At 48.5% G+C, this 13,587-nt stretch overlaps 1 protein-coding gene across 9 annotated transcripts in view; it reads right to left on the bottom strand.

The window, feature by feature from the left end:
• LOC140197905 (proteasome subunit beta type-6-like) overlaps positions 1-13,587 on the bottom strand; it is an 83,776-nt gene that overhangs the window by 45,046 nt on the left and 25,143 nt on the right. For 4 of the 9 annotated variants that reach the window (XM_072258491.1, XM_072258492.1, XM_072258494.1 and 1 more), the window contains 4 exons: positions 10,879-12,770; positions 10,098-10,233; positions 2,283-2,395; positions 1,187-1,246 (listed from right to left, as the gene is read on the bottom strand). In XM_072258491.1, the coding sequence (XP_072114592.1) occupies positions 1,187-1,246; positions 2,283-2,395; positions 10,098-10,233; positions 10,879-12,770 (2,201 nt within the window). Of the gene's footprint in view, positions 1-1,186; positions 1,247-2,282; positions 2,396-10,097; positions 10,234-10,878; positions 12,771-13,587 lie in introns of those variants that run through there. The other 5 variants (XM_072258497.1, XM_072258493.1, XM_072258498.1 and 2 more) reach the window with 5 other exon arrangements.

Raw genomic sequence — 13,587 nt, 5'->3', positions numbered from 1 at the left:
GAGAGTTATACCAAGCTCTGAAGCCCTACTGCCCTACACTTCTTTTATTTGAAATGCAGCAGGTTTTATCAGAGTTGGCGGTTCCTCTGACGCTACAAACATGACTAAGTATGCATCCCGCCAAGCCCCAGGGGACGTGGGTCCCATTGAACGTAGAACAGTGCAGCACGGGTACAGGCCATTTGGATCTACTCTACCAATCAATCAGAGCAGTTTTATTTTTCACTTCAACCCCATTCTCCTGCCTTCTCCCTGTAATCCAGAACCTATCAACCGCCACTTAAACGTACCCTACAACTTGGCTTCCACAACTCACAGACATCCCACCCTCTAGCTAAAGAAATTCCTCCTTATCTCTGTTCTACAGGGATGCCCTTCTGCCCCCTTGTCTTAGACCAGTGATTCTCAACAAGGGCAATTACGTGTCCTAAGGTACATGTAAAATAGGTAAAACAGAAGTCGTCAGGACGTGTTCAAGATACTTGGGGGGGGGGGGCGCGGTAAGCTGCATCCTAACTTGAGACAGAAGACCTGACCAACCGTTAGTAGATAAGGCACTTCCAAAAACAAAGGCTGAGGCACTGGAACACAGGAAGAACCATAGCTCTGCAGGTGGTGAGCACTCATCGTCACAATGTGTCTGAAACTCGGCAATCTCATCCAACCTTACCAACCAACAGACATTATTGGGGATGCATAAATTAGCAACCAGGGTGCCCAACAGTTCCCCTTGACTCACGGCATGAACCAGTATTTTAAAGTCAATTCTTCTGAATAATAACTAACTCGTCATATTGATGAAATGAGTGAAGACATTGAGTATTAACTATGGATGGATGCACAGGAAAGTATATTGTGCCTAAGAGGGGCATTGGCAAGTATGGAAGTGCTAAAAGTGGGCTAAAAAAGGTTAGGAAACACTGTCCTAGCATCTCCTGCACCTCCACTCTAGCAACAAGCCCCTTTTATTCTCAGTCTTTGTCTTCTGACAGTCAACTAATCTTCTGTCCATGCTAGTATCTTTCCTGTATCCCCAAAACTCTCCAAATTTCAATCCATAATAAATGTCTACATGATCCAGCTCTGTTCCTGTCCTCCAACTCACTCCAATCCCATTCCCACAGGCCCCTTTCCTCATTATTAGGGGTATAGTCAGGAGGCAAATCTCTTCAGTCAATTCACTCACCTCATCCCTGGCCAGCTGAAGCTGTTTCTTGTCTGCTGCTGCCTTTTGTAATTGAGCTCTCTGCCAAGAAGAACGGACTTTAGTTGATACATCGAAAGATAATTAGACTGAAATCTGCCCGCCCCGATTCTATGCTCTGTGTCCAGTGAAGCCCTGGGTAAAAGATTAGAATCCACAGAAGTGCCATGGAGAGCACTCATCACCGTCTGGTATGGAGATACAGATGCACAGGAGTGGATAAAAACTGCAGAAGTTTGTAGACTCAGCCAGCTCCATTAGGAGCACTGGCCTCCCCAACTTCGAGGACATCTTCAAAAGGCAAAGCCTCAAAAATCTATCATTGAGGACCCTCACATCAGGGACATTCCCTCTTCTTATTGCTACCATCAGGGAGGAGGTACAGGAGCCTGAAGACAGACATTCAGTGGTTTAGGAGCAGCTTCTTCCCCTCCACCATCAGACTTCTGAATGAACTCATGAACACCAACTGATTATCTTGCTCTCCTTTTGCACTATGTTTATATTTTTAAATATACTTACTGTATTTTATAGTAATTTTTATGTATTGCACTGTACTGCTGCCACAAAACACCAAAGTTCATGACAACACACACAAAATGCTGAAGGAACTCAGCAAGTCAAGCAGCATCTATGGAGGGGAATAGTCAGTCGACATTTCAGTCCTGGAGAAGGATCTGGGCCCAAAATATTGACTGTTTATTCCCTTCCGTAGATGCTCCCTGTCGTGGTGGTGTGTGTGTGTGTGTGTGTGTGTGTGTTGCTCTGGATTTCCAACATCTGTATAATCTGGTATGTTTAAAATTTCACACCATATGTCAGTGACTCTGAGTCAGAGGTACTGCTGAACTGCAGCTCTTGCACCTGAGCAGAGTGACCTACAGAAACACTGGCACCAGTGCAGCACAAAATGCAGGGAAAGATGGAGCCTGATACAGATCAGGAAATGACAGAAGATGGTTAGATGGGGGAAGTGGGCAAGTGACAGTTGTGGGCTGAAGGAGGGTAGTATAAAATCTAGAGGGGCCCAGGAGTAGAGAAGACCCTCCATCACCCTGCACCCAACCAGCTCACTCACCCGTAGTTCCAGGGCCTGTAGAGCCTTGAGGGTCTCATCGCTGCAGCACAGGGAGGTGGGGAGTCCATTCCTCGGAGCACTTCCTTTGCTTCTTGCTGGGTGTTTGCCAGCTTCTGTGTGTGTAACACATAGAAAGTAGGAGGTCACAGGCCTTTTAGCCTGTCTTCAAATAACTTTACTCACCTCAAAAATGACCAGATTTCACAACCCTATGGACTCACTTTCAAGGGCTCTACAACTCATGTTCTCATTATTTAATATTTTCTTTTGTATTTTTCACATTTTGTTTTTTTCTTGCACATTGAATGTTTGTCTGTCTTTGTAGTTTCTCATTGATTCTATTGTACTTCTTTGTTTCTACTGTGAATGCCCACAAGAAAATGGATCTCAGGGTAGTATTTGATAATAACTCTGAATCTAGTCCATGCCAACCTAGTCCCAGACCAAAACCTAGGCCATATACCTCCATACCCTCACATCCATTTATCTATCTAAATTTCTCTTAAATCTTATCATTGAACCCACATCTGCTTCCGCTGGCAGCTCGTTCCATGCTCTCACCACCCTCCGAATGAAGAAGTTCCCCTCAGATTCCCTTTAAATATTTCATCTTTCACCCTAAACCTATGATCTCTAGTTCTCATCTCACCCACAATCAATGGAGAAAGCCTGCTTGTATTTCCCCTTCCTATACCCCTGATACTTTCGTGCACCTCTATCAAATCTCCCCCATTCTCTTACACTGCAGGGCACAAAACCCTAACCGCTTCAACCTTTCCCGACAAGTCAGTTCTTTCAAGCTTGTTGAGATCTCTCCGGGAGGTAGGGGACCAGAACTGCACACGATACACCAAATTCAGACTCACCAAAGTCTTGTATAACTTCAACGTAACATTTGGAGTGAAGGAAGACGAGAGGTGACTTGGTAGAGGTCTATAAGAGGCATAGATCAAGTGGACAGCCAGTGCCTTTTTCCCAGGGTGGAAATGGCTAATACGAAGGGGCAAAATTTTAAGGTTATTGTTCGAAAGTACAGGGGGGATGTCAGAGGTAGGTATTTTACACACAGAGTGGTGGGTGTGTGGAATGCACTGCCAGTGACAATGGTACAGGCAGATACATTCGGGACATTAAAGCGACTCATAGATATATTGAAGCAGGACAACCATCACTAAAGAAGTCCAGCAGAGACTGTTCATCCTACGCCAGCTTACGATAAATCTCTGGGCATATCCTGATGAATGTTTACTCAGCCATCGTTGTGATCATCTCTGTCACCGTTAGGTTTCCCGTCACTTCCTCCCTCTCCAAGTCCTGGTTGCAGCGTGGTCCACTCAACAGAGAAGATCATTGGCCGTCAGCTGGTACGTTAAAAGATTTGTCCATCGCCAAACTGAAGAAAAGAGCTGAAAACGATTACTACCGACTCCACCCACTCTCGCAGTCACCTAATTACCGAACTGTATCAGGGAGATGCTACAAGTCCATCACCACCAGGTCATCTCCAAAGCTTCTTTCCTGTAGCTCTCCAGCTTCTCAACAAAACTCACTCAGGGTTAAGACCCGAACTGTCCCTGCACAACATCCATTAAATAGTCTTTCCCGCTCTCCTTGTTCTGTTCATAGTTACTGAGTCTGTTCATTTGTCCACATTTATTTAAGTTTGATGATTGACGTTTGCAAGGACCGTTCTGCTAATTGTTGATTGCTCATTTGCTCATGGCTGTTTGCATTATTGTCTTGTAAATTGTTAGTTGCTGTTGTGTTGTCTGTTATGGTGTTGTCCTGTGTTTTATACTTGGCACTGAACCACAAAAATTCTGGTACCTTTCACATACTGGCAATAAAGTGATTCTGATCCTGCTTCCGGATGAAAGCAAAATGAAGGGCTGTGGGGGAGGGAAGGGTTAGATTGATCTTAGAGTAGGTTTAAATGATGGCACAACATCATGGGCTTGTGCTGTGCTGTAGTGCTCTATGTTCTATCTCAACTCCTGTACGCAGTCCCCTGATTTATAAAAGCCGACGTGCCGAAGCGCTCTGAGCTTATCCACAATGACTAAAATGCCGACCCCAGCTAATCCTATTTGCCTGCATTTAGCCCATATCCTTCTGAACCAGGGATTCCCAACCTGGTCTCCATAGGCCCCTTGCTCCTTGGAATAGGTCCAAGGCATAAAAAGGGTTGGGAGACCTTTCACATCCATGTACCTGCTCAAGTGTTCCTTATACATTGTAATTGTACCCACCTACACCACTTCCTCTGGCAGCTCATTCCACACGCCCACCACCCTCTGTATTCAAAATCTTCCTCTCAAGCCCTCTGTAAATCTTACCCCTTACCCCTGAAATGGGTGGCAGAGTGGAGATACATCTCTACTAAAGGAGCTGTAAGACACCCCTTCCCTCTGCTAGCCTGCAGATCACCCTTGGGCAAGGTGTAGCACCTGTTTAGCCCCCCCGATCAGAGTCACATGAATCCATGGGAGCAGGTGGTGGATGGTCGTACGAGCAGCCGGTGCACATCACAAGTCCTGGTTATGCAACCACTGACACCAGGCAGATAATCTCTGAAGAGTATTGATACTGGCTGGGGTCACCCATCTTGTAAAGATGTTGCCCAGAAGAAGGCAATGGCAAACCACTTCTGTTGAAAAATTTACCAAGAACAGTCATGGTCAAAGATTATGATCACCCACGTCATATGACACGGCACATAACAATGATGATGAAGATGAAGACTGCTGAAACCTGTATCCCCTAGTTTTAGACTACTGTTACCTGTGAAAAAAATATGGCCCATCCACTGTATACCCCTCTATAAGGTCATCTTCAATTCCCCAGGTTCCAGGGTTAACAGTCTCAACCTATGCAAACTCAAGCCCTCCAGTACGGGTAACATCCTTGTGAATCCAACTCATGTTATTCTACCTGCAGTACCATCAAGATGAAACAAGTGATATTTATCACATGTACATCGAAATATAGTCATAGTCATACTTTATTGATCCCAGGGGGAAATATACATAAAGGGGAGGGATCAGCAGTGGAAAGGGTGAGCAGCTTCAGCTTCCTGGGTGTCAATATCTTTGAGGATCTGTCCTGGGCCCAACGTATCGATGCAGCCACAAAGAAGGCCAGACAGCAGCTATATTTCATTTGGAGTTTGATGTGATTTGGTATGCCACCAAAACTACTAGCAAATTTCTACAGAAAGAGCATTATAACTGGCTGCATCACTGTCTATTATCGGCGGGGGGGGGGGGGGAGATACTGTACAGGATTGAAGTAAGCTGCAAAGAATTGTAAACTTAGCTCCATCATATGCACTAGGCTCCATAGTATCCAGGACATCTTCAAGAAGTAATGCCTCATTAAGGACCCCATCACTCAGGACATGCTCTCTTCTCATTGCTTCCACCAGGGAGGAGGTACAGGAGCCTGAAGATACACACTCAGCGATTCAGGAACAGCTTCATCCCCTCTGCCATCCGATTTCTGAATGGACATTGAACCATGAACACTACCTCGCTACTTTTTTAATTTTTATTCTTGCACAACAACTTTCACAACGTGTGCCCATGATATTAAACCTGATTCTGATAGTGACATGTGTGGTTGTGCGTCAACAACTAACACAGTCCGAGGGTGCGTTGGGGAGGAGGGGGACAGCCCACCAGTGTTGCCATGCCTTCAGTGCCAATATAGCACATCCACAACTTACCAACCCTACCCTATACGTCTTTGGAAACTGGAGCACCTAGAGGAAACCCACAGGGTTATCAGGAGGATGTACAAACTCCTTACAGACAGTGGAGGGGATTGAACCCCAATCGCTAACCACTACGCTACCATGCTGCCCCCGCCCAAAGATTCTAACACTCATCTACACCCTGGGCACCCACTAGTCACAGGCCTCTAGTCGATTCTCCAGCAGGAGGCCTGTGTCTAATGGTGTATCCCAGTGGGCAGTGTTGGGACCTCTGTTATTGGATATGAATATCATCATCTTCATTATGTGTCGTGTCATATGATGTGGGTGAACATGGTTTTTTGACCACAATTCTCTACAGAAGTGGCTTGCCATTGCCTTCTTCTGGGCAGTGTCTTTAGAAGACAGGTCACCCCAGCCATTTGCAATACTCTTCAGAGATTGTCTGCCTGGAGTCAGTGGTCACATAACCAGGATTTGTGATCTGCACCAGCTGCTCATACGACCATCCACCACCTGCCCCCATGGCTTCTTGTGACCGTGATCGGCGGGGGGGGGGGGGGGGAGCTACACCTTGCCAGGATATCGGAGGAGCCTGCTGCTGTGTTGGTTTGGATACAGAAGAGCTGACCTGGCTACAGACCATATTACTGCCTGCTACTCCGAAGCATTGGGGTTGGTGCAGTAAAACTGTGGGAGATTGTCTTGGACATTTCACTTGCCATCGCAAGTCTCAGTTGGATAGTGATAATGTAAGTGCTGCAGGCCTGTTACCCTTGTCTGGTGGAGAGACATGGGAGCTGTGTAGCCTCGGTTGTAGTGAGAACTAGGCCTCAAGCCTCAGGCTTGCCTGCTGCTGCAGACCGGGTGAGAGATGCAGAAGTGCTACAGTGTGGTTGGTCGGTGCTGCCCTCCTGTGTTCGAGCGGTGGAATGACAGGCTCGACTGCATGCTCCCGTACACTACGATACACCGTACCATCGACTGCCGGACATTGTCGCTCAGGTACTTGGACTGTATGTGTTTTCTTGAGTGAATATGTTTCTTTGCTCAATATTTTGAATTATGTTACTCACTATTTTTGAATGTTTGCTCGCTATTTTGCACGTTTTGCTCCTCGGCCCCAGCTGAAAGCAGTTTTGTTCAGCTGTATCTATGTATGGCTTGGATGATAATTAAACTTGATTTGATTTGATCAAATAGGGAGATGGACTAATGTCCACCGGCAAATGGGTTTTAAACTTGAGATAACTGTGAGGTGATGTATTTTGTACATTCAAACCAGGACGGGACCCAGTGTAGTGTTCAGGATCCTCATCAGTGAGTCCTGGGGTCAATAACGAAGATCAAAGCCCAAAAGCCTATTGGATGTCCAGAAGTCAATGGTGGGAGAGTCTAGGACCAGAGAGCACAGCCTCAGAATAGAGAGACATTCATTTAGAACAGAGATGAGGAGGAATTTCTTTAGCCAGAGGGTAGTAAATCTGTAGAATTTATTGTCACAGGTGACTGAGAAAGCCAAGTCATGCTTAAAGTGGAGGTTGATAGGTTCTTGATTATTACAGGTTACAGGGTGAAGGCAGAAGAGAGGGGTTGAGAGGGATAATACATCAGTCACAATGGAATGGTGGAGCAGACTCAATGAGCCAAATGGCCTAACTCGGCTCATTGGTCTTACGGCTGGAGCCCCGAGTCCGCAAATCTCTGCGTGTCTGCCAGGGAAGTCAAAAGCCAAATGTCTGTGAACCCACAAGCCCACTGAAGGCCGGGAGGCCGGGAGCTGAAGGAGACAGCCTCTCCCAAGGTTGGAGGATTGTGTGTGTGTGTGTGTGTGTGTGTGTGTGTGTGTGTGTGTGTGTGTGTGAGGGAGGGAGGGAGGGAGGGAGGGAGGGAGGAAGAGGGCTTGTTTTTCTATTTTGTTGCCTTGTCACTTGTTGTGTTCTGTGTTGTTTTGCTGCCCACGATGGGTGTGCTTTGTTGGCACTGGAACGTGTGGCGGCACTGGTCAGCTGCCCCCAGCACATCCTTAGATGTGTTGGCTGTTAACGCAAACAACACATTTCTCTGTGTTTCGATGTACGCGATAAATAAATCTGACTGACTGTGAGGACCTTCTCTGAGTACGACCGTACCGGTGATGCAGTGGCATCTGCATCGGACTTCAGGAGCCAGAGGTCCTGGGTTCGAATCCAGCCAGCTCCTTGCACACGTTCCACCTCTGCAGGGTTGAGTATTCGGCTAGCCACTTGGCCTGATAAAACAAACAAGTGCTAAAGAATCGGAAAAGTTGCCAAATGAGGCGTGGGAGGAACAAGTGTTGTGGAACAGAGGACATGGGAGTACAAGTGTACAGTTCACTGAAAATGGCTATAAAAGTAGACAGCGTGGTGAGGAAGTTGTTTATAATACTGGCCTTCATCAGTCAGGGCATCGAGTTTAGGAGCAGGGACATGATGTCACTATTCATTGGTGAGCCTACACTTGAGTATCGTGTACAGTTTTGATCACCCTGACCTAGAGAAGACATTGTCAAACTGGAGAGATGCAGAGAGCCTGGACCAGCGCCTGCATTACAGGATGAGGTGTGCCATGCTGGATCTTTATTCACTGCACTGCAGGAGAATGAGGGATGACCTCTGGCTTTCTGGATCAGCTGCACTGATGCCTGGCTTTGTGAACTGCTCTTTGCTTGCTTTCATTCTTTGCACGATTTTGTTTCTCTCTGCACGCTGGGTGTTTCAATAGTTCCATTTACTAACAGAGAATGTATACAACATACAAACTGAAATTCTTTCTCTGCGCAAACATCCACAAAAATAGAAGTGCCCCAAAGGAAGTGACAGTAAAAATGTTAGAACCCCAAGCCCCCCATCCCCCTCCCATGCACAAGCAGCAGCAAAGCAATGACCCTCCCCCTCCCCCACTTATTTCAGCAAAAAACCATCAGCACCCCGCACCTACTAAAAGTCTCTAAGAAAAACCATGATCTTCAGTAAAACAAAAACTAATCAATCACCTGGCAATTCGACATACCCCAGGCTCTCTCCTCCGCTCCCCAACAAAGGGACAGAGAGCTGTCACCCTTTCACAACGAGAGGGGAGACATAAACAAAACAACTTGCTGATTTACGGTGTTTTCTTTTGTTTTTAATGGGTTCTATTGGGTTTCTTTGTTTTATAGCTGCCTGTAAGAAGACAAATCCCGAGATTGTATAATGTTTACATACCTTGATAATAAATGTACTTTGAACTTCAGAAGTTTGTAAAATCATGAAGATATAAATATAGCTGATGGTCACATTCATTTCCCCGGGGTGGGGAGTACAAAACTAGAGGGCGCAGGTACAACAGGGGAAGGATTTAAAAAATCTGAGAAGTAACTTCTTTACACAGAGGGTGATGAGGACCAGGAAAAAGCTGCCAGAGGATGGGGCTGAGGTGGGTGCATGAAGGAGAAGGACTTTCAGCAGGAGTTCCCAACCTGTGGCCCATGGACCTCTCAGTTAATGGTAGGGGTATATGGCATAAAAAAAAATTGGGAACACCTGGCCTGGAGGGTTAAGGGCCAAACACAGGCAACTGGGACTAGCAGGGAGGATGCTGTGGTCAGCACAAACCAGTTGGCTTAATGGCCTGATTCCATGCTGTATAACTGGGACCAACTTGCCCCAGTGCAGATAGGGCTGCTTCATGAGAAAAGCACGGAGCACAACACTGTGGTACAGGGAACACTATAAAACCATAAAACACAGGAGCAGAATTAGGCCATTCAGCCCATCGAGTCTGCTCTGCCATTCCATCATGGCTGTTATTTCCCCCCTCAACCCCATTCTCCTGCCTTCTCGTAACCTTTAACACCCTATCAACCATCTCTTTAAATATACCCAGTGATTTATCTCCACAGCTGTCTGTGGCATGAATTCCATGCTCTGGCTAAAGAAATTCCCCTTCATTTCTGTTCTAAAGGGACCATCCTTCTATTCCGAGGCAGAGCCCTCTGCTCCTACACACTCGCATTGTGGCTGTGCTGTGGGAGGCTGTGTTCGAAGGATCCCTACACTGAAACCCCTACCCTGTGTTCCCACAACCAGCCCCTACCCTACCTGTAGGGAGACCGTCCGATGGAGAACGAGGACGACTGCGGTCCGGTTTCCTCCTCTCCTCTGGTCTTCTGCCCTGCACATCCCAGGATCTCGGCTGGCGGTGTCTTCCCCGTGGAGCCTCCACGCGATCCACTACCTTTCCGGGGAGAGGGGTGGAGGGGAAGGAGGGGGGGAGGGGGAGACAGTCAGTAGAAAATCTTCCATTCCAACCACTATCCCCTGCCCAGAGAAACCCCCACCATCCCTACCCCTCCTCAGGACACGCAGATAGTCTGTCTCCTCTCCCACAAACATCTACCCACAGGACAGAGTCTATCACTTAACCTCTGACCATGGACCCCACCCAGTGGAGAGAACCCTCCAGTCCTCTCCCAGGAAGAGTGTCTCCCGCCCCACCTCCCCATCATGGACCCCTGGGAGAGAGTCCCTCTTTGCCCTTGACCACAAACACTTTCCCCGGGAGATGGAGAATCACCTTCTCCATTCACCCAACCAATGACCAATCCACCCACTCCTTGGGGATACCACCCTGACTCCAAGGGAGACCCCCCCCCTCACATGTAGACACTGTGAAGGATCACTCCACCCAGGGATAGCAAGGGGCAAGAGTGTGACACTCCACCCCAGGCACCACGGGGGACAGGGTCACTCCCATTCCAGGGAACACCGGGGAAAAGCCACCTCTCCCGGGGAACCATCCTGGGAGCAACTGCACTACCATGAGGCCTCCCCATCCATGCACCCACTATACCAGCAACCTTGGGTCAGACCCCTCCCGAACCTTCAGCTTTGGCCGATGCGTGGCCCCGTCACTCCACCCAAAGCTGTCCACAGAGCCACCCCTCACGTCAGGACATCCACTGCACGGATAGCTGGAGGAATCCTTCTCTGCACGGCGGGGCTTCTCGCTATCAAGCCCAGGGGTTTTGGACACCAATGGCTGTGCTTTAGCTGGCACCACCTCTCTGGGACTGTCTCTGCTCTGCCCTGAGCCACCCTCCCGAACAGCCGGTGATTTGACCATGCGATTTGGACACCAGTCATCCTTTCCTTGCTGCTTCTCCAAAACATAATCAATAATCGTCTCTGCATCCTTACTGTCCAATTGGTACTGAATGGGCTTTGGCTTCACAGCCAATGGAGATCGAAGTTCCTTCCTTTTGGTAGCCAATGAGTGTTGAGCATCATTATCCTTGACCAATGGACTATGGACTGCTATTCCCTTCTCTCCAATGGCCAATGGGAAATGGACGCGCTTTTGCTTGCCAACCGATGAGGATTGAATATCCTTTCCTGTGGAATCCAACAGAAATTGGATTTGCCTATCCCTCTGAGCCAATTGCATTTGGCTAGGACTTGCTCTATCCGAAGCAGCCAATAGGAAATGGACTTGCTTCCCTTTTGCTTTAGTCTGTGGTGGGTGGTGAATATATGGATAAAGAGTATGGTTGGTAACCAGAGGATACTGGGCTTGCCTTTGATTGGGAGGCAATGGACGGTGGACTTGGTCTTCACCAACAGGTAGTGGCCAATGAACATGCTTCTGATCGCCAGCCAATGGGCGATGGACGTGCTTCTGATCGCCAGCCAATGGGCGATGGTCGTGCTTCTGATCGCCAGCCAATGGGCGATGGTCGTGCTTCTGATCGCCAGCCAATGGGCGATGGACGTGCTTCTGATCGCCAGCCAATGGGCGATGGTCGTGCTTCTGATCGCCAGCCAATGGGCGATGGACGTGCTTCTGATCGCCAGCCAATGGGCGATGGACGTGCTTCTGATCGCCAGCCAGTGGGCGATGGACGTGCTTCTGATCGCCCGCCAGTGGGCGATGGACGTGCTTCTGACTGACAGCCAATGGGTGATGGACGTGCTTCTGATCACCAGCCAATGGGTAGTTGGCCTCTCTCTCTTTTCTGCTCAATAGCCAATGGTTTTCCATCCCAAGTCCCTTAGTAGTCAATGGAGTTCGGCCACCCCCAACCTTCCACCTACCACTCTGCATCAGTTCACCCGTTGGCCCCAGAGGAGGGTGGAAGTCCATGGCTCTCCTCTCCATAGCTAGCTGCTCTTGAGGCCTTGATGGAGTCTCAGCCACAGGTAGATGGGGGCCTGGGGTACTGCGCTTGTGGCCACGTCTGTCCCGGGTGGTCCGGTGGCCATCCTCAGACATGGTTCTTGCTCGCATAGCCCGCAGCTCTCCCCTGGGCCGACGGCGCCTCTGGCGGGACTCTGAATCGGACACGCTACCCTGAAAGGCATTGTGCTCATCCTCATCGGTGGACCCTGCAGGAGGAAGAACTGCAAGGTGGCCAGGAGTAGAAGCAACCCGGGAATCCGCTCTTCCTTCAGGGCCACGGCGGGTTCTCTGTCCCTTCAGTCGGCCATGTGTCCTTGCAAGTGGGTCTCCACCCTCGGGAGAATCACCCCCCTCCTCTGTCTGTTTAATGTAATCCCAACAACTGGCTGGGGACCATTGCCCCTGCTGCCCCACGTCCACTTCTTGGGGCATCCCAAAGCTGTTTGCCTCATGTTCTCCCTCCACATCCAAACCGCGGTGTGGCCGGTCAGGTTCTCCCTCCCGCCTGCACCATTCAGCGTTCTCCTCTCTCTTGCTTGCAATGAAGGGTCGGCGAGACCTGGGCTGGCTGTAACGGATTCCATGCCATGGGGAAGCTGGAGGCAGGAAGGAAAAGGAATACGAGCATCAGCAGGAGAAACCATTACCCCAGTTCTGCAATTTGACAAGGTAAATGGGTTTGCAAAAAGTCCCAGTCATCAAAATGATGAAGAATAATGGGAAGCTTTAGAGCGCATGAAGAGCAGACCTACTGGATGTCACCTGGATTAGAGACCAGGTCTTACGAGGATAGTTTGAATGAGCTTGAGCTTTTCTCTTTGAAGTGAAGGAGGATGAGAGGTGTCCTGACAGGGGTGTACAAGGTGATAAGAAGTATTGATCTAGTAGATAGCCAGGTACTTTTCCCAGGCTGGAAATGGCTCACACCAGGAGGCATAATTGGAGGAAAGTATGGGGGGCGGGTGGGGACAATGTCAGAGGCAAGTTTTTTTTTTCAAAAGCACACACAGAGTGGTGGGTGTGTGGAACACCCTGCCAGACGTGGTGGTAAAGGAAATATACACCCTCCATTTTTCTATCAGATATATTAGGGGAATTTAAGAAACTTTTAGAAATGCACGTGGATGACAGAAAAATGGAGTGCTATGTTGGAGGGAAAGGTTAGATTGATCTTGGTAGGTTAAGAGGTCAGCATAACATCATGGGCCGAAGGGCCTGTACTGCGCTGTAGTGTTCTATATTCTAATATGCATGGGGTTCATTACCAGAGAGGCTACAGTGGTCTCCCACAGTTGAAAGTACCGAGTAACACACACATAGTGCTGAACGAGCTCGGCAGGTGGGGCAGTATCTATGGAGGAGAATAAACAGATGACATTTTGGACCGAGATATTCCCTCAGCACGTGTTCCTC

This window comes from Mobula birostris, chromosome 5 (assembly GCF_030028105.1).
Source record: "Mobula birostris isolate sMobBir1 chromosome 5, sMobBir1.hap1, whole genome shotgun sequence".
Classification (NCBI taxonomy): Eukaryota; Metazoa; Chordata; class Chondrichthyes; order Myliobatiformes; family Myliobatidae; genus Mobula; species Mobula birostris.
This window is presented reverse-complemented; position numbering and strand designations above follow the sequence as displayed.